We start from the raw sequence: 25,775 nt of genomic DNA, 5'->3' as shown, positions 1-25,775 counted from the left end.
TAGAAAACAGGATATCTGTTTAAGGGGAAGCTTGTGAGTGTCTGTGTCCATGATTTCTGTGTGTGCATATTATATGACAAACTCCCTCACATCAAAGTGTAGCAATAAAATAGAGTGCAAAAAAACTTGGTGGATTGAATATTGTGTATTAAAAACATCTTTGGAGTTAGCAATAACCCATGTCTGGAGATGGTTGAGCCCGGTGTCAGCAACCTGCAGTTTGATTTGTAGGGTATTCATCTTGCTGCATACTCATACAGAGCCATAATGTTTGTGTAAGGGAAAAATAATTCCATTTGTGTTGCATGTACTGTAGTTCTGTCTTCTGACTGTTACTTTTTTTTTTTTTTGGTAAATGGTCTTTTAAATAAAAGCTGGTTTATGCAGGGAACAAGATTTCAGCTGGATATATAAATGGAAATTTTTGCTAAGTAAGTATCACAGTATATAGATACAGATAGAAAAGCATCTGCTTACTTTTCCTGCTCTTGATGTGTATTTAATCATATCCTTTTTATTAGCTTTTTCCTTATTTCTCACCTGTTAGTTGTTTAAAAATTAGGAAGCTGTAGAAGCAAGCTACAGTCTGTGCTATGTGATTAAAAGAATGATTCCCTATGTTTCAGTCAGAATACTTGGATTGCTGACAGTACAGGAAAAACCCAGTTTGACTCTAAATCTCATACTAAAATATCTCTTAGCTGGTCATCAGAGCACATTTTTTGGATCAGACATGCTGAGAGGTAGTGAATATGCAACATAGTGAATAGTGGGTTTTGCTAGAACAACTTTCATAGTTGAACACTCTAATAAAGGTGTAAAAAGATATCCTATGTCATAGAAATTATTAACTCTTTTCTTATTTGTCTTTGATTTATTGTTGCCCTGTAGGTACAGCATCTTGTGTTATAAGCTATCAGCTCTTGTACACCAAATAAGTGTGGACATCCCGAGATGCTACTTTGAAGAGTAGCTGCAAATCAGATGGTCATACTTTCTCCTTTAGCTCAGGCATTCTTACAGTTGTGAGCTGCTGTGCTGATGAAAAAGGCTGTCCTAAAAATCAGATCCTAAGCCAAGGTCTTGAATACTTATGGTCTATAAAAATCCAGTGGCATTTTTGCAACACATAGGAAATGTTACTTCAGCGTTAGCCAGCTCTCATGTTTGAGTCATTACCTTCCTTCTGAATTTGTGCAGGTGAGATGGAGCATTTTTTGGTTCTTTTCTAAACTGTTGAGGAATATTGCAGGGCATTGTGGAGAAGTATGTTGTGTGTTAACCAAGGGATCTGAGTGATGGGTGAAAGTCTTTGTGAACACATGTAGGATGAACAACACATGTTGTAAGGCCATAAGGTATAATTATTAATAAACAGGAGTGCTCTGCTGAACAAATCCTGACTGCAAAAAATCAGTTGCTCACTTTGCATGTGGGGCAAATCCCTCACATGACTGAAGCTCTGCTGCTCTGCTGTGTACTGAGCAGTGATGTGGTAAACTCGCAGTGGAATGTATTACCTTGTTAGGATTGTGATTAGTGTGGTTTTAGGAACTTATCCCATTAAAAGTGAATTATGCACTACCTTATTTGTTTCAAATGTAGTTCTTTCTCTTCAGAGTGAGCTCTTCTAATTTGATTTTATGTCTGACTGAGCAGAATTTTATTCAGCTGCATGTCTTGGAATGGCTAACCGTAAAGATTCACATTATATGTCAGTTACTTCTTTTGTCAGTCATCTCAGAAGATTGTTCATAAATGTAAAAAAGAATTGCAACCTAGATTATTTGTGCAGGGAGGCGGAGGCAAATGTGTCTTATTTAATGCTTACATGTGATAGTGAAAGCATTGCTTTTCTCCATATACATATATATATTTATAATCACTATTGTTTAATTGCCAGCAATCAAAGCCCAGGACTGGGCAGTCAAGATGTGATGCTTCCAGACTGTTACTGTCTTGAGCTCATAGTTTCAAAAAGTGCCAGGGCAAAAGGCACGATTAGCTCATGTATGTGACTCAGAGATTACAGCCAGATAGCACCCACATGTCCTTGTATTGAGCCAAGTTTTGAGCTAAGTTTCAATCCCTCAGAGAACTGACTGTCCCACTGGCAGAGAGTAGGAGGAGTAGAAGGGATGCTGCTATCTGCAGCAGAGGTCCATTTCAGCTATTGTGAGATACAGGGAGGGGAGAGCAAGAGATTATCTGTGACCTTGGGCAGGTTACTTAGCTTTTGCATGCCTCATATCAAGTAAAAAGGGAATAAAATAATTTCCATTCTTATAGTGGTGTGTGAATGAATATATTAGATACATGACTCAATTCAGTAGCTAAACACTCAAAATAGGCAGATGTTTTATTTAATTTGTGCTAACTTGGTAATACAGCTATTTTGTCCAATTTGAGGTGCTTGTTGCTATAGTGTCTGAACATATACACAACCATCTTTATTTCTCAGATCTGGTACTATAGTTTCATAAAGAAATCTGCTTTTAGAACAGTGTGTTACCATGTGGGTTTATGCGGGCTGGCAGCTACTGAAATCAAAGTTTTCTCCCAAGAAATGAAGGAACTTTGGGATTTGCTTACCTATATTTGTTATACAGTTTCTCCCCCCCCCCATTTATTATGTAAAATACAACTTTTTTCAATCTTGTACAATTTTTTTTCAGCCCAATTTATGAGAGCCTAGTCCTTCTGAAATTCCCTACCTTGAGAGTTTCATGAGGCATTCTTCTGCTAGGTTCTTCATTGCTCTCATAGTGCTCGGGTAGCTTCCATTATACAGCACATAATATAGAAATGTGTGCTCAAATGCTGAGTAAGAGAGTTTCTCATCTACCAGCCTGCTAGGAAAAAGAAGAGAATACTCTCCTATCACCTACCTTTATTTTGGTACTCTTAAGGCCCAGATCAGTTTTATCTTGGATTTTATCTTTATGTCTTCAACATGGATGAGATTTACTTTACCCTCTCAAATTCTCAAATTTACAAATTTTTGGTGCCCAGTGTAGATTCTGCTTGGATTTGAGAGTATAACCTACTTGCATGTTGCATGTAGGTAGATAGTCTGAGTTGGAGAGTTTTTTCTCAGAAGTTAGTTTTGTCTGTTTTCGTAAAAATAACTGCAATTCACTTCAGGAAACTAATGACTGTAGAATCCCTGAAAGTCTCTTTTGACCTGCCCATTATTGTTTCTCTCTCATCTTGCTTTTAGAGAAATTTCAGCAGAGGTAGTTTGGGAGAGTGCTTTGTATGCACTGAAACTTACAGGTGAACTGCAAAATCCACTGCAAAATACAATCCTTTCTTTACTGCTCCTTTATCATTTATATATGAAGTCAGCTTTTTGAAGGGATTTTTCCATCCAAAAATGAAAAGGGAAATTTTCTTTTTAGCTTTTTATACTGTACTAGGACTTGGCTTTTTTCTATCTCTATTTCCTAGAGGATTTGACTTCCTCTGGAAGCACTGGATTAATGCCCTATCTTGCAGCTCAAGTTAGTGGTTCTCTCAGCCCTCAATTAAAGGGGTGAGTATATTGAGCTTTATGCCTTTTCTGTGCTTAAAAAGCACCATTCCTACTAGCAAAAAAGTCACTTTTCTGATTTTGCTAATACCACCTCCTGAATGGGAGAAGACTTTCTTGCCAGTAAAATTGCATCTAATTGCATAGCCAGTAGCTGGCATAGCCGTGTCAGCACAAAGAAATTGCACCACTAACTGAATGGAAATTGGCCAGAGATGTCAAAAACCACAAAAAAGAGTTCTTCAGGTGTGTAAACAACAAGCAGAAACAGAAGGAAAATGTTGCCCCACTGTTAGACAGGAGAAGTGAAATAGTCAACAACAACCCTGAAAAGGCACAAAGTTCAACAAAGGCAAGTGTAGGGTCCTACAGCTGGGAAATGTAATCCAGGAGTGCAGCACAGGCTGGGATCTACCTGGATGGGGAGCAGCTCTGTGGAATGGGACCTGGGGGTCCTGGTAGCCAACAAGCTCAATACGAGCGAACAGTTTGCTGCTGCAGCAAAGAAAGGCAGCAGGATACTGGGTTGCATAAAGAAAAGCGTCACCAGCAGAGTTTATCCCACTCTACTCAGCACATTTCAGGCCACACATGGAATACTGTGTTCAGTTTTAGTCCCTCTTATGTAAAAAAGATGTGAACAGGCTGGAGGGGTTCCAGAGAAGGTCCACAAAGATGATCAAAGGACTGGGAAGCTTGATATAGGAGGAAAGACTGAGAGAACTGGATTTGTTTGGCCTTGAAAGAAAATATCTTAGAGGAAACCTTATAACTGTCTTCCAGTACTTAAAGGGTTGCTAAAAAAAAGATGAAGACTCTCCTTTTACAAGGAGCCACATGGAAAAGACTGTCTTGTTTAGATGGTGCTTTTGCCAAGAAAGACTGGACCAGGTGATCCTTGAGGTCCCCTTGCAACCTGGTGTTCAATGATTCAGAGGCTTAAAAGGTGCCAATTGAAGATCTAATCCCAAAGCCCTTGCATGAGAGGTCCCATTAAAGGGACAACAGATTTACTGTTTGTACTCATATACATATACTGGTGTCAGTATAAGCAAATGAGAGTGAAAGGAAGGTTGAACCATATGATCTTTGAGGTTCACTTCCAAACTGCCAAAACTTCTAACTGTTGATGAAATGGTTCCTGACATGAAAAAAAAGCAGAAAAATGCTTTTCTATCCTTGTAAAAACCTAAGTATTGTCATGTACCTTAAGGAAGCGAGAGAGAGAGCAAGCAGTACCTGGTGGAGTGTGGGTTTTGAGTTTATGGCTCTAGTTCTAAGCTGGATTTCAAGAAATTCAAAATAAGAATTTCAAGGGATTTGTATTGAAATATAGAAATAAGAAATACAGTAAGCCCTAACATTTACTTTTTGGCTTTCAGCAGGCTATGAATCATAAAGAAAAAGTTTACTTCCCCAGTGTCATGAAGAACTAGGCACTGCTGTGTCAAAGGCACACTGTAAGAGTTGCCTGGATTTAGAGTTAAGACTCTAAAGACAATTTCTGGGGGTTTTTTCAAATGAAAATATAATGCATGCCCATGAACTCTGGCTGTAACCCAGTTCTAATTAGTGATTAATGAAAAATATCTTACTGTTGGTGCAATACTGTGATGTGCAGCAGTCTGCTGAGTTCGTGCCATCAAATTGATTTCAGTCTGATATCTTGAAACTTATTTGAACTTCTTTGAACAGTCTTCAATGCAGTGTAAAGTGACATATGGAGGTATCTAATGCATCAAGTCATCCTTCAGGACTACTTTTCAGATTCTTTCCTTCTTGTGCCATTGTTTTATTTTCCTTTTGTTATGTTTGAAAGGTTCGCTGCTGAAGTAGGATTTTGACTGGGGATTTTAGCTTTGACTGTAAGTGAAAATGTTTTCTATTTTAGTATTGGTTTTAAGTTGAAGGATTAATGTCTTTTAGTGATTCTATGCCTGGCATGATGATTTTTCCATACAATTAGAATTTTCTAGTGCCTTTTTTTCTGACACTGATAATTCTTTTTCAATTAACTTAATTATTAATTTTTTTAAAAACAGATTGTGTAGCCAGTAGGGTCCTGTGACTAGGGTAGAACCACTCCCACTGAGCCAATTGTGGGATCATTGTGTTAATTCTTAGTGCAATTTACCACGACTCATATACAATCCTGTGATGATGTAATAAATATTATCATATCTCAAAAACAGGAAAGATATGAGTCACCTGGGTGAAGGTCTCTTGAGGGCCTACATATCTACCTGAAAGTTTTGTGAATGCCTTAACAGTTCACAAGGTATTTAAGGGATGTTCTGTTCTTGCCCAGGCTCTCCTCAGAAAGGATTTAATTTCTATTTCTGCATATTTTGAATACACTTCTTCGCGCATTAGTTTATTTTAGTCCTTCTAATCTCAGTCCATCTAGAATTAGAAGATGTTCTATGCTATAGAAACTTACAGCATGATAAACTACTCTTAAAAACATGCTGACATTTAGATTCTTTCCCTCCTCCCACATATGTTGCAATTCAAAGGGAATAGAATAAAGTCTTCCCAGGAAAACAGATTTTTTTCTTTTTTTGAGTATGTTTGTTTCAACACGGTTTATCAAAAACAGGTAGGAAAGATGCTGATTGCATCAATGTCACCAGGTGAAGATAATTGGCCACACTTTAGAGTGAGAAAATAATTTTTCAATAAAATTAGTGCAAATATTTCTGACACTGAGAATTGGGAAGCAATCATATTACTTAGTGATCAAACAAAACATTTTTGGTGAATAATTTTCTTAGTGGAAGAGTTTAATTTTTATTGAGTCTTTGTGGAACTACACTGAGCTGTGCTGCCCTCATAAACAAAACAGATTTCCCATGATAAATGGTTTTGGACAGAAGCAAGGTGCAAATTTATTTCAGAAATTGGAAGAAAACAGATCAAAATAACTTCTGGGGGTCTGCACCAATTTTAGCTCCTCTAATGGCATCTTAGTCAGAAATATTCAGATGCCATTTAAAAAGATGAGGAACTCACAGGTGGAGTAAAAATCCCTTAGGGTTTATAGGTGGCAAATGTACATGAATGCTTAATCTGTTTTACAAGTTTTTTAGGAGAATTGATCTATATACTTGACTTTGAGCTTGAAAGAGAACTCTGGTGGGTCATCAGATGCCATCCCTCCATGTCATGCAAGATTGATTTAATTACACAAATACTCTCCTTGACAGATGAATGTCAAGTATAGATTTGTTTGCTGCATTTTAATGTATGTGCTCCCAGTCCATGAAGTTAAGTATGTGTGAAGAAATTGTTGGCTTCAAGTACATTGTGGTTTATGGTTGTGAATTTTCTCCCACACTTCTAACCTGCTGCTGGAGTCTAGCCCTGGTATTTCTGCAAAGCAAGGAGCAGGTGTATTGTCTTACTCAGTGTGGTGGTCCTGGAGAACTGAGTGTCATTTCTGAGTATCTTCAAGGAGTTTTAGTGAACTTTGACAATTCATGTAGCAACTCTTTGTGTCCAGAACTCTTGTAGAATGGGAAGGGGATCACTGCCCTGGCTGGTAGCAACACTTCAGCCTGTGTACATTAAAAAAATAATAGCATTCAGATACTGAAATGAGGAGTTCATATAGTCAGAATTGCACTTAGCTTCAACATTAGTTTGCTAGAATAAAGCTTGGGTAAAAAGATCAGGAATTGTTCCAGTAAATAACAAATAACTGAAAACAAACTTGTTTACTCCTCATTCCTGTGTTCAGCATGTAGCTGGGAAGGAAATAAATCTGCTGTGCACCCCAGGGTAAAGTATATTAATCAACCAGTTATCTCATTAAGGGAAAATAAATGAGTCTCTGTGCTGACTGAATACATTGCAGTGCAGAAACTTTGCAGTGCTCTCAGCAATCCAATACTGACTGTCAGCCATCCAGAAGCTGCTGGAGAAGTTAAAATACTGAAGGAGTGTGACAGCAGTGTAGCAATACGTTCACAAGCCCATGTTATGTAGTGTGGCCCAGAGCCAGGTGTACATCTTTTTGTTCAGGTGTACCCTTTGGCAGGTGTTCTTCCTTTAAGGCAAGGGTGTTCTGCTCTTCCCTCAGCAGCAAAATATGGACAATCTACAGCATCCCATTCAGTGATGGATTATTATTTTGTATGACAGCTGCAATAACAACAACAAAACCCCACAAAAAAGGGTGATTCCACAGGGAAAGACTAGATTTTGTCTATTCCAGTTCACTTATTTTCATACTTAGAGGAGTGTGAATGGTGCTCTTGTTGAGAGAACACGTGCAGAAAGATGCTGCAGGCTAAGGCTGTTTTGCAGCAGTTTAGAGGCAGGCAGAGTCAACAGTGTTTGGTTGGGTTTTTTAGAAAGGGAGCTTAAAATTGGACACATGAGGGCACAAATAGGTGTAGAAAGAACCCTATTTCTCCATTCTTCTCTTGAGACATCCAGAAATGTGCTGCCGAGCGCATGGCAGTCATGAACCTCAAGCAGGGAGACTCTCTGCCAAGTAGGGTGCATCAGTCAGCCAGTTGCTCCACATCTTCTAGACTCAGAGCTGGTCTTCTCATGCCTATCTTAGTAGATGTACCAGTAATCTTAAATAGGAGATGGCACACTTGGGCACTGCAGTTGTCTTTACATGGACATTAGGATTCACTGTCTTTCCCCTTCCTTTATTCCTCTTTCTGTTTCTTTGAATTTTAAGGAGCAGGCAAAGGGAGCTGAAACAGAACTCCTCAAAGGATAGCAGAGGCTCAGCTCTAATTACAGTGAGTCTGAAGGAAGCCATGCATTAAAACATTCATGATTTCAGAATTGCTGTGTGTGTTTCTTAGATGTACTGTTATTTCTTAATAGGTTCCAAAGTGTAACAGAAGGCTGGTCTTTCTTCCCTGAGGTACTTGGCATATGCAGGGAAACTCTGCCACCCTGTCAAAAAGCTGTATGTAGGCTTTACTGCCTTGTTAGACAGGTATTTGTAGATTTAAGTGGTAACTTGACTTTGAGACAGCTGTTCAGAAGTAGCAATTGCAGAACACCAAAGGACTTGAAGCAAAGTGCTCTCATCTTTCAGGGAAATCTACGGGTTTAAGTCATGCAGGTGATTAAAGAGATGTAGGTGCCTAACTTACAAATAGGCATTTCTAGAAGGAGCTCTGCAATTTCTCTGACCCTTCGAGGTCATCTGTCAGATCAGTCTGAAGTGAGAGCAGAAGCTGAGTCTGCTGGGAATCCCCATCCCAAGCCTCCACCTGCAAGAACAGCTCATTATTATCAGTAGAGCTGTGATAATTCTCCTTTGATTCATCTGATATTTTAAAAATCTAAAGGGCTATTGAATAGCTAAATTACATGCTGTTACACTGACATTATAATACAAAGGTTTTAGGTCAAATAGTCTAGATTTGAAGAAGAGATTTAATTTTTTTTTTGCTTGAAACGCTGTATAAAATCATTATTGTACAGTAAAAGGTTCCCCATTGTTTGCTTTGTAGACTATTCACTTAGAATATTTAAATTGCTGATAAGATTTGTATCAACTTCCGAATCTCCTCCAGGACACTTTAAGACAAACTACTACTAGAATGTGAAACAAAGGTTTGTTTAGAGCTCTCTTCAACCCAGCTGTCAAGCTGCAGGCACTGTGGAAATAGTTGGAATATTTACATCAGTCCATGTAATTGTCAGGGGTAATTCTCACTTTCGAGGAACAGTGAGAATTCTTTTCTCACTTTTCTTTTGTGTGCATATGTGTGTATGTTTCTGCTCACACATAATAGAGCAAGAGATAATTAATTGATCATATTCTGCAATGGTAGATTATATCACTGTGATTAAATGAGCTACTCTGATTAACGATTTTATAAACTCTTGTATAATGTCCATAGTAAAAAGAGAAATGCAGCTGTTATTTCAGCAAGACACATCCATGCCATCTTCTTCTGATAGATGGGCAGAGTTCAGAAGCTGAAAGGAGATGAGTATATGTAACATATATGTTTGTTCATTGGGGTAAAACCCCTGTTTTCCCACAACCTTCCTAAGAAGGATCCAGTAGTAACAGTACTTAGCAATAATAATAAAAATAGTAAGAAGTTGGAGTTGCACTTCTGCTGGAAATGTTCATACTTTGTTGTTCCTGGAAGATGGTAATAGAGCAGCATTCAACTTTTGCTGTTGCAAAAAAAGAGGCAAGGGTGAAGACTTAGAAGATGCTCCAAGGTGTTTTTTCCTGTCTCATTAACATGTTTTGAAAATGCCAGTCAATTTGGTGCAGTTTGGTTTGTGTCAGAGGAGACAGATTTGCTCTGGAGAAGTATTATTATCAGAGGTATAAGTTACAAGACAGATTTATTTTAACTACATCTTGAGTGGTGCAGATGTCACCGAAGCTGGGATTATCCCAGCCTTTCCTTCAAATTGGTGGCAACATTTTGACAAGAAAACCCAAAGCATCTAATGCAGTGTTTGTGTTGCTACTCTGTGAAACGGCCTCAGTGTCCTGTTTCAAACCTAGTAAGTTTACCCTATAAAAAAACCTCACACTGGACACTTAAAGTGTCTAGATGATGATGAAAATAGAAACCGTTCTAGGGAGCTGCATGTCTGTGAAGGTGTTTGCTGATGGATGTGGAATAGACAAGAAAGAAGAGGAGCTTTTGAGAAGTGTTTATACAGAAAGTTTATACTGCACATTTCTCACCGTGCTGGAGGCAATTTGCTTCTGTTATTACAAAAATTTGTGAAGGTCACCATATGCTAATTTTTATCTTCACCCCTTAAAACTTTTAAAGATAGGTGTCCTGAGCCAACAGCTATTGTTAGGTATATACAAACATACAAATGTGCAGCTTATACAGGTAAAACAGCTATGACTACATGAGGATGTCCATGTATTTAACCCAGATTTCGGTGTCCTGTTTAACACTTATGAAAAGGAATCACAACCCCTTAAAGATACTCTGCTGCTGCATGGCATCATGAACAAAATGGCTCAGGGGTTCAGCACAGTGCTGACATTTTGGTTATAGTGCCAATAAACAAGAAAGCCCCCTGTAGCATACTGACTGACTTATTATCCTCACTAAAACCATGAGGAGCTGTGAAGATCTTACACAGTTACTACATTGCTTTCTCCACCTCACTAATTAAAATAAGGATTTTTAGCTAGGCTGAGTGTTTCGGGGTTTGCTGCCATACACTCCATTGCACACTTTTGCACATCTTTATCTTGTTGGGTTTTTTTCTTTCGCTCAATTGCTGGAGACAGGAGCTGACATAAATGAAATTTACTCTGAGTCAAAGGCTTGTGTGTGTGTGTTTGTTTGTTTGAATGATTTGTGTGATAGAAAGTTTTTCATGCAAAATAGGATTTTTGTGGATCTGGTGGAAAAGGCTGTTGAGGTGCTGCTATGCCAGGTAAATTTATTGAATTATCTACTTGGAAAGACAGTCTGATAAAAAGGAGGAAGTTGGGACTTCAGGGCCTATTTCTGCTGTGAATACATCTTCATTAAATGTATGGTTGTCCATTGTCTGTGGCTCAGAATGAAACCTTGGTCTAATTAACAAGATGAATCATTTCAGGAGTTTCCTGGTGTCATGGTGAGGGACAGGATGACATAAAATAGAGTCACATCTTTAGAGCTAATGCCAAGTACCATGGTCTATTCCAGCCTGGAACTGATGACTACCTCCCACTCCCTGTCTAAGCAGTGAATGCCTTGCTGTCACTTTGGGAAATGTGTCTGATGGTGCTGATGGTTCTTCTCACTGGGAAAAACAAATCGGGCTGTTCTGGTCAGCAGCAATAGCTTCTTGTGAAGTAGGATTTTGCTGGCAAAAGTGATTCTTCTGCTGTAGACTGAGCAAACTTGTGACCACTTGATCCTGGAGAATCAACTGAAATTTGCCAAGCATGAGCCAGTCTTCTGCAGAAGAAAATTATTTTTTCTCAATTTGCTGTAGAGAAAACAGGCCAGGAGAAATACTGAATATGGTTGAGACAACACCTAGTTAAATTTAGGGGAAAGCACCACTCACTTCCACACCTTCCCCCTCCAAATTAGTGGGTGAGAGACTTGGAGATGAAGAAACTTTTTGTCATGGCCGAGCCTACGGTGGATCTGTGAGCTCCTCAGAAATCCCCTGAAAACAAATCTAAGACAGGAAGGGCTATTCTAAAAATAATTTGTAGTTTTATTTACACAATTTTTATAGCAGGTATTCACTGAGGTGCTGAAATTCTCTTTAGAATGACTGAAATTTGACTGCAACCTTCAATCTGAGTGTCCCTGCCTGCCCTACATACACAAAATGCATGTACCAACATCTCTGCACCATCACCTTGTCTTATTTTATGTCATAAACCAGTGAATCTTATTGACGCAATTATTATGGGCTCAATCCTACAGTCAAACACCTTCTGAATTCCATGGGAATTTCACTGTGGAAGGATCATGTAAAAAAGCTTTGTTACTGGCCTAGACCTGATCTGAACTCATGTACATTACTCTTACCAGTGAAGGCTTAACACTATGGAGTTACAGAGAGATGTGATGGATCTTCCTTCCCCTCCCCAAGGAGAAGTGTTGTGTCTTGCAGTGTGTTTTTGACTCCAAGTTCCTTTAATCTCAAAACTGCATAACTCTGACAAGATGTATGTTGTGATTGCAGCCTGCTGTGAGGACAGAGGGAAGTGTGAGGGGAGGCAGTCTGGGACAAGCCAAAGAAAGCCAATCATAGTGGATTGACTCTATTATAGAAAACAAAATTTTTCTTTATTAACTTGTGCTGATTTTTTGGGGGGGGCATTCCTGACTTCTTATGTGTAGAGATAAAAGTAACTACTGTGAGCAATGTATTGTTGGTGGTAGAATCATATGTACCATGCGACTCACTTAGATTCACTCTGGTGGTTGCTGTTCTAAAATTAATTGAAATTAATTGATTTTTATTTTTTTTTCCATGCTAAGGTTAAACGTCAGAAATTCTAGAAATGCTAACCTGTGAATACAAACTTCTGCTGATGAGGAAAGAATTATCCAGGATTTTCTTTTAATGTTTTGCTGACATATGGTGCTTCTAACCCAGTGAAAAATTAATTGACTAAATGTAAAAGAGATGGACAGTGCTTAGCAAGGAAGGATATGCATTATAAGACATCTGGTTGGATTAGGGAGACAATATACATTGGACAGCTAACTAGTCTCTGTTGCATGAGATAGATTGTCCTTATAATAGAATTGCACACTTTGTCTCTAAATGAGATTATTATACACATCATTGCACAATGTTTGAAGAACTGACTTGGCCATTGTAGAGGGTTAGGAGAGAAAAAAATTGGAAAACAATTGCACATAAGACCTTCAATCCATCTACTGCTCCATATTTATCCAAATTACCATTACACTCTTCCAAAATACAAATCTATGATACATTCAGGGGTGAAATGTTAATACTGACCAGTCAGATTTTGACAATCTTTTGCTGTTGTTTTTACTTTGCAGTAAAATCTTACTTCCTCAGAAAGAAAAGCTGGTAGTGGAAACCACTTGTTGTTGCATAACAACTGTCTGCTCAGAATGAATCATGAATTTAATTTTTGCCACTATGCAAACTTCAATCTGAGTCTCGGGGGCTTTGATTTTTCCAGAGATAAACTATGCACAGCTTCATTTATAAGAAGCTCTTCCTCAGTAATCTTCAGAGTTTAAGGACAATGCTTGTGAAAGTAATGTATGATTTCAAGTGATTCTGTTTTTGGGTCCCAGCTTGTGGCCATTGTAGTGCATGGTTCTCAGAAAATGATGAGGTTTAAAAACTCCAGATTCCTTATGCTCTTGAAGACTGGGCACCTAAAATTTTACATCTTCAAAATTGCAAGCCACTTCTGAAAATCCTGACTCAACTATTGAGCAGGAGCAAATGTTGCAGTTCTAGATGACGTGGAGGTACCATTTCCCACGTCAGTGGAAGAATTCTGCAGTAAGAGTTGTAGATGGAGCTTAAAAAAAGGCAGCTAAAAGGATTTTTGTCAAATCCAGTGTAAATAATTGCCTATCCTACCTCCTTCTTGGCATTTTTATCTTCCTCGGTTAAATCTTTTGTCTGCTAGTCTCCTTTTTAATTTTAGCTCTCCAGGTACCAGAAGAGGATGTGATCTTACTAAATAATGTTAAATAATAGTGATCTTAGTTTGACAGGGTAGATACTAAAACTATTGCAATGTGCAAATCTATGAAGGTGGCTTTGTTCACAGCTTTATTCCTCAGAGTGAAAATAAGTACATCCTCAAAACACAACTGAAAGCCACATTTCAGTACAGAGAGCTGTAAGTGGGTCCATGGCGTGGTTTCTGTTCAGGCATGACTATATACAATTCCCACAAGTATTACTGTTCCAACATAAAGGAAGAGGAGACACATGACAAAATAAAATTACATGGTGTATTTGTGCTAGTCATCGTTGTTGCTGTTTATACTTCCTTTCCCTTTCCCAGAGCCCCTGCAGTTAAACTGAAAGGTTACCTAAATATATAGGTGTGTGTGTGTATGTGTGTTTGTGTGTGTGTGTGTACATGTGCCTTGCAGGATTTTCTTTGGAAGAAGTTATTCTTTTGTACAGTCCTTCTGTGACATTTCTATAGTCTGCTCACATCCTGTTGGGTGAAGCTACGATGCTTAATGTAAGGCAGTGTGCCTCATAAGAAGAAAGATTGCAATAAGCACAGTTGCTAGTAATTAATTTCCCAGCCCTGGATACTCTTCCGGTGACTGTTGTAGGTTCTCTGTGGTGGAATGTGCTCACTGATGACGGTGTTTAAGAGTATTTCATTCGTGGTTCAAAATAGCTGGATGTTTTCTTAATGAGCTCTCCCATTGCTATCACAACAACTTTAAATACCTTATGGCTAGTGAGGAAAGGATGACACACAGGCAGATTTGTTTCTCCACGTATCTTCCTGTTTGCATTCCAATTTCCAGTGAGATTGATTTCATCACAGGCTGTGCTGCTGCCTTAGTAGTTTTATAAGAGCTCTTCCTCTTGTCTTTTTCTTAGGAAAAGGAGAAACTGTATGTGGAGCTGAGGCAAGTCTTGGCCCGGCAGCCTGGGCCTGAAGCCACGGAACAGTTGCAGCACTACCGGCACAGTCTCCAGGACAAGACTAAACAGCTCAAAGTAAGAGATGCCCTCTGCCTCTGGCTGAGGGGCTGCCAGCACTGCAGGGTGACTGCACCAGGGGAATGAGACTTCAGGAAGATTTTCAGTGAACAGCATGCCTGCCCTGGTAGATTAGATCAGGAAAAATAAGGTTAATTCTGCGACTCCTCAAGGGAGAACCACTATCAGCAAGAGAACTTTTTTACACATTATGCTAGCTTGATTCATTAAAATACTGGAAAAGTCTTATTAGGATATGAGTGTGCCGCACAATGCTGTAAATTAGTTTTGTGCATGGGCATTCTGGGACACTGCCAGCTTTTCATTAAGCTTATTCTCCTTCACTTTTCTTAAACTGTTAAAATCTGTAAGAAGCAAATCAAAGCCATTTAGTTTTCTTTTTAACAAAGTAGTGGGAACATATAATCTAGTCTTAAATTATTGTTATTTGTCTTGCAACACATACACGTATATTAGATGTGCAGATTTTATGGGGATGACAGGAGGAACCTGTTCTAACCCCTTGTCACTAGAAGGGAGGATTTCCTGGTTCCGAAAGAATTTTGTAGGAAATTTAAAAAGTGATTCTTTGACAGAATTCTGTGATATTCTATGAATAAGCTGATCTTCCCTTGTTCTTGCCTGCATGAGAGATCAGTCTCCCCAGGAGTTCATCTACTTACATGGCTCCTCTCTCTGTTGAAGTCATCATCTCCTGTTCACTGCATCATAATCACGTCTGTACTAACCATGAGGGAAAAAATGCAGGAGCAGATGGGCCCTTAGGAAACAAAAGAGGCTGTTATGCAAATCTTAGCTTTCCATGGAGAAGAAAAACAATGTAGAAAATGTAAAATAGAAGCCAAAGTTTAGCTGAACTGAATGTGATTTGAAGTTTTCTATATGGGCCTTATTTGTCCTTAATGCAGTCAACTGCTACTGTGTATTTCAGGCACAGTATGCTGTAATGTGCTGGTGTTCATGACATTTTGGGGTGCCAGGTCAAGCTATTCTCCTTTTGAAAGAAAGAAAACACACTATGCATGTCCATCTTTTCAAAAATTTAACTGATTTGCGTGAAAGTGGGATTGTATTAATATTTACACTGCCTGGCACTACCTTGCCTGTGTGGATTGAATTACTCCACTTAACAGTGTGTCCCTGTGAATAAACCCCATTATTGTCAAATAATTCCCTGCTTTATTGTTTTTTAAGACCTTCATTTTGTGTTTTCATGCAGATTTATGTCTCAGAAATTAAGGGCTAGTGTATATATTATTACCATTCCCAAACCTGAAGCATATTTTACATGTTGTATCATGGCTAAATGACATAACCTCAGTTTTGTAAGCTGTCCTTAGGTGAACAGAGGACAACAGAAATGAAACATAATAATGGAAAAAGAATTGTGGTAGAAAAAGGTGATGTGGTATGTCATCACATATGAAAGGAGCAAGTGCTTGTAAAAATATTCACTTATGTGTAAGTGAAACTAACATCTCCTGTTTTTGCTGTTTGTCTTTTGTTTGTTAGGTTTTGTCCTCAGAACTGAATATGTATGAAGCTCAGAGCAAAGAATACAAAAGTGAAATTGAAAGACTTAACAATGAGCTTAACAATGTGAAAAAGAAATATCTGGCTCAGAAACGCAAGGAGCAACAGAATAAGTATGGGAAAATAACAATTTTGTCTACACAACTTTCTGCATAAGCTAGATTTTTGTTTTTAGACCGTACTTTACCCTTTTGATCAGAATGTAGTCAAATTTGACTGAGGTGATGTAGTATTGTTGCCTAATTTTCCTGAATGCTATCCTTCACGTTACTTCAGTCTGGTGTACATTTACCATGATCTATGGCCAGGACAAGAACATCCAGCAGAGATGTTGCTGAACATGTTCTGCAGTCCAGTTAAATTATTCATACTGATGAGATGATACCCAGAGGACACAAATTAGTGTCTGGTCTCTCACATCGAAGCGTAGAATTATAGAATAGTTTGAGTTGGAAGAGGCATTTAAAGGCCGTGTAGTCCAAGCCCCCTGGAATTAGCAGGGACATCTTCAACCAGATGAGGTTGCTCAGAGCCCCGTCCAACCTGACCTTGAATGTTTCCAGGCATGGGGCATCCACTACCTCTCTGGGCAGCATGTTCCAACATTGCACTACCCTCACAAAGGAAAATTTTCTCCTTATAGCTAGTCTAAATCTACCCTCCTTTAGGTTAAAAGGGTCCTCCTGCAATGGGCTTTCTGGGCTGCAGGCACACATTGCCAGCTCATGTCCAGCTTTTCATCCACCAGCACCCCCAAGTCCTTCTTGGCAGGGCTGCTCTCGACTCTCAACCCCAGCCTGGGTTGATATGAAGTTTTGCCCTGACTCCGATGCAGCACCTTGCACTTGGCCTTGATATGAGATTCGCATGGGCCCACTTCTTGAGCTTGTTCAGGTCCCTCTGGATGGCATTCCATCCCTCAGGTGAGTCAACTGCACCACTCAGCTTTGTGTCACCTAAAAACTTGATGAGGGTGCTGAGGGTGGACTTTAGTTTTAAAGAAAAATTTCATAGATTTCTACAGTCAGATGATGTGATCTGTTACCAAGTTTTTCTGTATACACAGAAAGGCTTTTGTCTTTCCACCCATTTCCATCCTCAGCCTGTGCCTTCCTCACACAGTAAAGCCAACAGTTCTCTATGTGTCTGAATATAATTCAAAGTTTCCTGTATCTTTTTTTTCCTTAATCCTATTTCAGCCAGCAAATGAATTTGATGACTAAATTAGCAAAATAATCAGTGATAAACAGTGACTTTTGTCCATCTGCAAATTGCATAATGTTACCTTAATGTTTGGGTTTAGCAACAATTGTGCCATGCTAATGGCCTTCCTGGAGCTTTAGGATCAATATGTGAGGCTACCATAATGCCTGATAATCCATTTCCAGCAGCTAAGTGTCCTCTTCACAGTAGTTTGGATGTTTCCATTTTGGACCCTGGCATCACATCTCTTTATGTTCATCAGATGAGGAGAAATTCACCCATGTTTTGTTGTTACATTTCATCTAGAACTAACTCCTGCCATAAAAACTCCACTTGTTAGGGACACAACTGCTTTAAATTAAAAAAAACAAACATATTATGTGAGCTGATGATGACTCAACAGGGGCATGTTAATCATATACAGTGGATGGAATTTCATGTTGCAGGTCAGTTAGTGCTGGATAGGTTCAGGGTAGATATCTGCCATTAGCACAGCTTGTCAAGTTGTTCTTGTGGGCAAATGTGTCTGTAGTCCCATGAGTGTGATGTCTTTGTGACATCTGTGTTTTGGAAGTACATTCAGATGCTGTTGGTGGTGCTTCTGGAGGATGGTATCATCTTATTGCCCCCACCACAGCGTAGAAGGCACCAGCATTGGCCTACCAGCCCTGCCCTGCACTTCTCTTGTATGGTGGCTGCTGAGAGGTGTCCAGATTCTGGACTTTGCTCTCCTCTGTCCCTCATTGTTTTGTTCCCTAGTTAAGCCTGTTGGACTACATCCTGCTTTGAAGGACACAAAGGCATAACTGGGTGTATCAGTCCTGGATAATTGCAACTTCTGCAATCTTTAGGCTGTGCTTTGTGTTGGCCACCAGCAGTGCAGAGAAAACAAACCCTGTACAGCCTTTCTTCTCCAACCTTGCCAGTTGTGCAAGACACATTGTTTGCTTTCTGAGAGAGAGCCTGTTGTGCAGTTAGGTCCTTCCCCAGGAAGTCCTTCTCCCTGACATACAGCCATCCCACAGCTCAGTCAGGGCTGGACAGGCAGTGCCTGGTGTGTGGATGCCAAAGAGCCAGAGCCATTGGATTTGTACAGTCTCAGGTTGCTCTAAATCCCAGCTGACACAAAACCACTGACTTGATCTCTGTCTTGTTGGCTAATGTTAACATCATGTCTGAAATAAATGTAGCTGGTTTTGCTAATAGAAAGAGGATTCTGTCAGGACAATAGCATTAACAGCATTATTGACTACCCTGCTATGAAAGAGAATTAATACTCTCAGATAACCTCACACAAAGTTATCATCTAAAGCTTTTATTGATTTGCACAAGGTAGCTTTGATTTGTGATTTAAAGTCTTGGTACTGAACAAATGCAGCTTTCTGTGTGATGCTGAAGGAATATGAGTGACAGCAGGAAGGTAGTTTGGTGTTCAAAATGAAAATTCAGTGTTTAGGATTTTAGTCGTGAATTTGAAATCCTCTTTTTCTGTTCTCTGATTCTGTCTTACCCAGTTGTCTTAGCCTTCCTTCTGCTATCTCCTCCTATTCTTTCCTTCTGCTTCTTGCACCCCTTCAGCATCACTACTTTTCTAGTTGCTTCAAGTACTGCCAGGATTCAATTTTGATCTTGATAAGGATCGATGAGAAAATATGAAGCTTAAATCCACACAGAGACGTGATCCAGCAGTCCTGTATGTGTAAATAACTGCACTGAGGGATGTCAGTAGTAACTGGGAGCTTTGGCACGTGACTGCTTGCACATTAATTCTGCATAATATATTACAGTATTCAGTTGCATAGAATTTTCCATACTGATGAGCACGTCTGTTGGTTGTCTCCATAGGAGCGTGAAGAAAGAATGAGCATGGATTCTGGATCATTTTCTCTCCCCAAACTTGGAAGCCCAATAGTGAGATAGGATGAGCCATCTAAATACAGCACGTTAGTTTTTAGTGCTGTCAGCTGGCATATCCATTGATACACCGATACAATTAAAACCAATTATAAATGGTTTTCATGGTTACATTCTTCTGTGCCATCTTTTGGCTATTCTCCCACCTCTGTATGGGTTGAATTTGGAAAAGGATGCATAACTAATCCTACAGGGTTTCTCTGAACTTTCTCCTCTCCTGACAGTTATTTAGGGACAAAGACAAAAGTATTAATTCCAGGAAGTGTTTTCTTTTCCCTTACTGAGGACTGAAAAAAGGTAGTAACAGTGTGGTTGCACTCACATTTGTGTCTCAATCTCAGTGACTGTGAAATAAAAGTGATGGCACTGACCTTCTTTGTAAAGCTTTGATATCTCTGCTGTTATGATAAACTAGTACTTCATAAAGCTCCCCTTGATTAATCTTAAATATCTTGAGACCTCTCTCTGAAGCATCCAGGTATATCACAGAGAGTTTGAAACACTGCCCTTCATATTTGTAGTGCTGTGGTTACCTCCCCAAGCACATGAGTGGAACCAGCTAACTCTTGTTCCCTCCTCTTAAGGCCATCAAATTCAAGACCTCCTGGATCCTCCTGGATGGAGCAACTTCCTGGGGCTATCAGTGCACCTAGAGCATACTGTTAGTTTTCTGCAAATGTCACAGACAGGATAATTATCACTGGAACTTTGTCAAAATGTGAAGACAGATAACACTATATAGTCATTAAAATTCAACAAAGAAAAAACACCTCTCTGTTGCATCTTTTATGAAAGTAGCTATTTGTTTGAAAACAGGTGTATTCTTGCTAGGACGGGATGGTGATTAGAAATCTGAAGTCATGGAGCTCACGAACAAGCTTGCTCTAATGAGGTGTTCTGACCATTTTGGGGAGTAGCACAAAGAAAGCTCATTTATTTCTAATGTTTAATAATTCCAAAACCCATCAGTAGGCTTGTAATTAGATCCAAACAGACACCTAGTGTTGGTGGTTTAGCCTAAAAGGCTTTAATCACCATTTTTTAAATGATCTCTTGAGACGTGGTTGCATCAAAGAAACTCCGGAGGACACGGATTTCCTTAGTTTGTAAACATCTGCAGAATGAAATATGTATTTTCTGTTTCTTTGTTTCTATTTAAAGGGAGAAGGAGAGATCTTGCCCGGATATGAAGAGGAAATTACCCCCCCTCAGGCCTGATGATGAACCTCACTTCAACATAGGGGGCTTTCCTTTAACCAGACCCCTTCCCAAAATTGCAGCCTAAGAATCTACTCATCTAGTCACATTCCCATTCCCAGTTTCTTGCTAAACCTTATTTGTGGGTTATTCGAGAAACTGTAATTTTAAAAAAGAGACTCAGAATCTACTGAAATCACTGTATCACCTTCAGGAAAATTTTATATATTGTATGTAATAAAATGCATTTGTACATTGGAATTATATTTTATATTACATTTATATTTTGTACTGCATATTATATTGCAATTAACATAGTTTTCTTTAGAAACCATGGACCAAACCTGCCCGTTTGATGCCAGCAGAAGCCTGCAGTGATGTAAGTGAATAGTGGAGATATTTCTTTTTCAATATTATACTTCTATTTAGCACTGTAACACTACCAAATGCCTTAATATGTAGTTATTTCTCTTTTATCTACCTCTGTTGTAAGCACTCACTCCATTTATCTTTTGACTCAAAGTACCTGAAAAAAAAGAGAAAACAGAAAAGAAGAAAAATTAATAGGCTGCTGTTTCAAGCCCTGCTGAGCAAATGCAAAATTAACAAGTCTTTACTTAGATGTACACATGTAGCAGTTCTTTGTGTAGGTAGTATATAATAGGGTTTAGGTAATGTTTGCTACAGTTGTTAGTAAGATCAAGGAAGTTTGTGGCCACAATGTACATTATTAAGAGCACCAGTGTGTTTACTCTGGTAGATACAAAGTGACATAATTATGTCTCTTCAGCTGGGGAGACTGTGCAGACTGAGTGGAACATGCTGTTCTCCACTTAAATCCTTCCAAGGGATTCAAACTTGGACTCAAAACATGGCGAACTTTATGCTTTAATTTCTAGACACTCAGGCATTTTTGTAACTTTCAGAAATTGTTTTTGTAATACAGCAGGAGCCCTCCAACCTTTTCAGCCAAAAGAGATTTAATTACCATTCATTAACAAGTGAAATAACAAAAGTCACCGCGTGAGGTGCTGAAGTATAGAAAACTTTCAAGTTGTAAAATAAAATGTTTTGAAACTGATTTGTATGAGAAAGTTTTTTTTCCCCTGCCTGGGGGATAAAAATACTTGTCCAAAGAGATATGCTGATAAATATTTCACATGCACAAAAAAAACCCAAACCAAAACCAAAAAAATCAAAACAAAACCAAACCAAAAAAAACCCTTTGCAAAGATTTTGTTCTTTCCTTTGGTGGAATACATAATTAAATATTAAAGCTACTGTGGGAAACTTTAATGGAAGTGTTTAATTCAAAGGAATCAAGTTAAATATGACAGGGATCTACTTTGCTTTTACATTGAGGACTGGAACACTTAGTCATCAGATCTATTGTATTTTTCTTTTGTTCCCAAAATAGCTATTATTGCTTTTTCACTGTCAAGTGCATTATGCTAAAGTTATCATTTTAGGACAGTCATGCTGTCTGAATCCTCTTCTGTGTACCTGACATGTCCTTATAGTTAGAATAACTGACAATAACTGACATGGGCACTTGAGTTTGGTGGAATCCCAAGTAGGTTTTACTGAAGCTTTTAGAAGCTGATATTTGTTAAGGTCCCGAGTATCCAACCTGGAGTTGGAGTCTGCTATGCTTACTGACACTGGAAAGTAATTTGTATTGAAATCAGTCATCAAAGCCACGTTTATTAATTCACATGAATGAGAGAGGCACAGGTAGACTCCCAGAATACCATCACTGTAGAAAGGCAACTTACGTAATACACTTTAAACTGTACAGCATAGCCCTTAACTTATTCAGAGGTAATCCAAGTTTGTGTACATCTTTCACAGAATCACAGGGTAATTTAGGTTGGAAAAGACCTCCAAGATCATTGAGTCCAACCTTTAACTAAACACCATCATTTCAACTAGACCAGGCAGTTGTCTAGTGCCATGTCCAGTCATTTCTTGAACAGTTCCAGAGATGGTGACTCCACCACTTCCCTGGGCAGCCCATTCCAATGCTGACAACCCTTTCGGTGAAGAAATTCTTTCTGATGTCCAACCTGAACCTCCCCTAGCACAGCTTGAGGCCCTTTCCTCTTGTCCTGTCACTGATTGCCTGGGAGAGGAGGGTCATCCCCATGTTGCTACAATCTCCTTTCAGGTAGTTGTAGAGGGTGATGAGGTCCCCCTGCATCTCATTTTCTCCAGGATAAACACCCCCAACTCCCTCAGGCACTCCTCATATGATTTACTCTCTAGGCCCTTCCCCAGCTCCATTGCCCTTCTCTGGACTTACTCCAGTGCCTCAATGTCCTTGTAGTGAAGGCCCCAGAACTGGACACAGCACCTGAGGTGTGGCCTCGCCAGCACGGCCTCACCAGTGGCCTCACTTTCTCTCTATTTGTTATCAGGGTTTAGGAGAGAAGTTATTACAGTGATCAGAGGCAAGGAGGGGAAGCCAAGCAGATGGAATCTGTTCCCTGCTTGCATATATTTTTATGAGTATGCTAAAAAACCAGATTCTTTTCCATCTTTATCTGTACTTAATAGTAGCTTGCATTGCACAAGTAAGAAACTCCATCTGTGAGTGATTCCTGACCTTAGTTTTTTCAGTCTCTAAAATGTGTGGCATAGTATTTGTCTAAAGACTTGCAAAGGTGAATTCACTTATATTGAAAAAGTGATTAGTCTTCTAGACTGAATAAAAATGCAGGGGAGTGCAAAAAATTGTGATTTTCTCATACGACATGTTCTTCTAGACTAAAGAGCTGGGAAGGGAATACAGTAAATTCCACCTACAAAGTACAGAAGCTTTTACTTATTCATCCACAATTTCAGGCATCAAGATGTGAATGTGTTGGCAACTATCTCCAATTTTATTGCATTATTTACTTACTACCAGGGAAACTAAATTCACAGGTTAAAATCAAAGAGAAAAAAAAGAAAAGGCAAGAAAATACAGTCATCAAATTATTGCCAGTAACTTCCATCATAATCAGGAATAGAATAACTGCAGCCAGCTTAATTTATAGTGCTAGAGAGTGAAAACCATTTCTGAGTTCATATAATAGAACGGATTAAAGCACACCAAATCCCTTCCCCCATGGTCTATAAAAGTCAGGGAGCTTGAAAAATTGCTCTGGATGTCTGTGAACCCAGCTGATGCTGGGGTGCTTTTAGTGTTCAAGGATTTGGCTTGCGCAGCAGGGAAAGGCAGAGCGTTAATGAGAATATCATTTGTTCAGTGGCTTCTGCATTGTGAGCAGCAGCTCTGAAGTGCTTCTCCAGGTTTTGTTGCAGAAAAATGTTAATTGAATTCCAGTTTGTGCAAGATGTAAGCCTAGAAGTAGCAAGTATATCTTTAACTTCTTATTCCTGTAAAGATAAGTGAAAAGATGGAGGTGAAGGGCTATGATCCATGGCACTTAAGTTAGGGGAAATCTTTCTTCGCTTTAATTGCTTTGGACTGGAGCTTGCACAGCAAATCCATCCTGGAGTCTTTCAGTGACCAAAGTATGTGATATTTTTCATTTTCAGAGCTCTTGCAATATGTAGATAATATTTTAAATAATTTCACATCTAACTTAAGTTCTGATCTCATCTGGCAGGTCTGTATTCAGTGTATTACACAAGCAGGACACAAACAAGATGCTGTACACTGAGATATCAAGTTGAAATGTGGAAGCATGGCCCTTCTCTGATCACCTGCCAGCTACTAAAGACACAGCACAAGAATCCAGTCCTTAATTTATACTCGCTTTGTGAATTCTGAACAGCAGGAACACATACCACACACCCACTAACATGTCCTGCTGCTGTGAATGTGAGAACCCTTTGAGTCAACTGCAGTGAAAAACAGGACACGACTCAGGCCTTTTTGTGCTGAGATCTACAAACCCCAGGACTGGGGAGGCAGAGAGAAAGGCTGGGAACTTGGCACACACAGACATTTCTCAGTACCACAGAGCACAGGCTTTACTGTGAGGGGAACAGCAGGTGCTGGGCCCTGGGGCACTAATGGACCTTAAGGGCCCTGATCAGCTCCTTGCTGGGTGCCATTTAACAAGCTTGGCCCTGCAGCTGAGTTTCTGGTGGTCTCCTGTCCTTTAGGGAGCAGTTGGCTCTTGCTGCACCCTGGCAGCAAGACTTAGGAGCAACTTTAGTTCTCTAAGTACTGTCAAAGAGCAAGCGGTCACAGGATGGAGAGGGATGGATTGCACAGGAGAGCAGTCAGTTGGTGTTGAAAGCCCAGGTGAAGAAGAGGAAAGGTTTTCCTTGCAGCCCATGTGGACAAAGAACAGCTACAGAGGTGTCCAGCAGCATGGCCCGGAGCACTGCCTGCAGGAGGGTTGCCAGTAATTGCACAAGTTCATAATGCCAGGTCTGGGGCAGCTATTTTATATCCTTATGTTAGGGTGAAACTGTTGTGTCCTAAAGAAGTTACAAGTTAGAGCAGAGAGAAACAGACCTTTGCCTTGTTCTCTGTCGCCCATGGGAGATTAACAGAAAACAAAATTAGCAGGGGTGTCAGAAAGAGAAGTTGAGCAGCAAAACCAGTGTCTGCCATCTCTGAAATATTAATGACTCTTCCTGAAAATTGGCCCATCCCAACTCTCTTTACCCACATTAGAGTATCTAAATCATGCATATTTGTATTTCGACATTTTAGCAATTGACTATTATTTTCCTAGCAGGTGGTTTAGCTGTTGTGCCATCTCTTCTAGCCTAGTGTATTTTTAGTGTGTTTCCAAAAGCAGGCACTTGATTTTGTTGCTCTTTCTGTTCCCTACTTGAGTGCTTTGTAAGCAGCCCCACACAGATCAGCTGCTTGTGCTGTTCAGCGCACAGAAAGATGTCAGGATCTCATCTGTCGGGCTTGCTTGAGGAGCTCAGTTTTCCAAAGGGGAGATGAAACTGCCTGTAGCAGCCGTGGGTGTGAGTGGGCAGGGCAGGACCTGTAGGATAAGCTGCATGTGGCTGAGGTCAAAGCAGCTGCCTGCTCCTCTGCTAAGCCTTAACTTTAGCTTGCTTTCTCCTCAAATTGGAGCAACTATGTAGGTTTCTGGAACCCATATACTTTTTAATATATCCCTCTACTGACCTCAGCGGGTTTATGTGCCTCATCACAGGTGTATAGAGACACTCAGACAAGCAGGAATGAGTGAGATGTTATTAGCACCAGGTGCAAACCAACTGAGCTAATTTCAGGGTCATG

General features: G+C 39.6%; 1 protein-coding gene across 3 annotated transcripts in view; it reads left to right on the top strand.

The window, feature by feature from the left end:
* The window catches only part of CFAP58 (cilia and flagella associated protein 58), a 56,177-nt gene extending 35,376 nt beyond the window's left edge, over positions 1–20,801 (top strand). For all 3 annotated transcript variants that reach the window (XM_032695440.1, XM_032695442.1, XM_032695441.1), the window contains exons 17-19: positions 14,585–14,704; positions 16,220–16,353; positions 20,519–20,801. In XM_032695440.1, coding sequence (XP_032551331.1) covers positions 14,585–14,704; positions 16,220–16,353; positions 20,519–20,642 — 378 coding nt within the window. In that variant the 3' untranslated portion in view covers positions 20,643–20,801. The remainder of the gene's footprint in view (positions 1–14,584; positions 14,705–16,219; positions 16,354–20,518) is intronic.
* The last annotated feature ends 4,974 nt before the right edge of the window (positions 20,802–25,775 follow it).

Source organism: Chiroxiphia lanceolata, chromosome 8, assembly GCF_009829145.1.
Source record: "Chiroxiphia lanceolata isolate bChiLan1 chromosome 8, bChiLan1.pri, whole genome shotgun sequence".
Classification (NCBI taxonomy): domain Eukaryota; kingdom Metazoa; phylum Chordata; class Aves; order Passeriformes; family Pipridae; genus Chiroxiphia; species Chiroxiphia lanceolata.
Note: the sequence above shows the minus strand (reverse complement) of the source record. Positions and strands in the feature narration are given on the sequence as shown.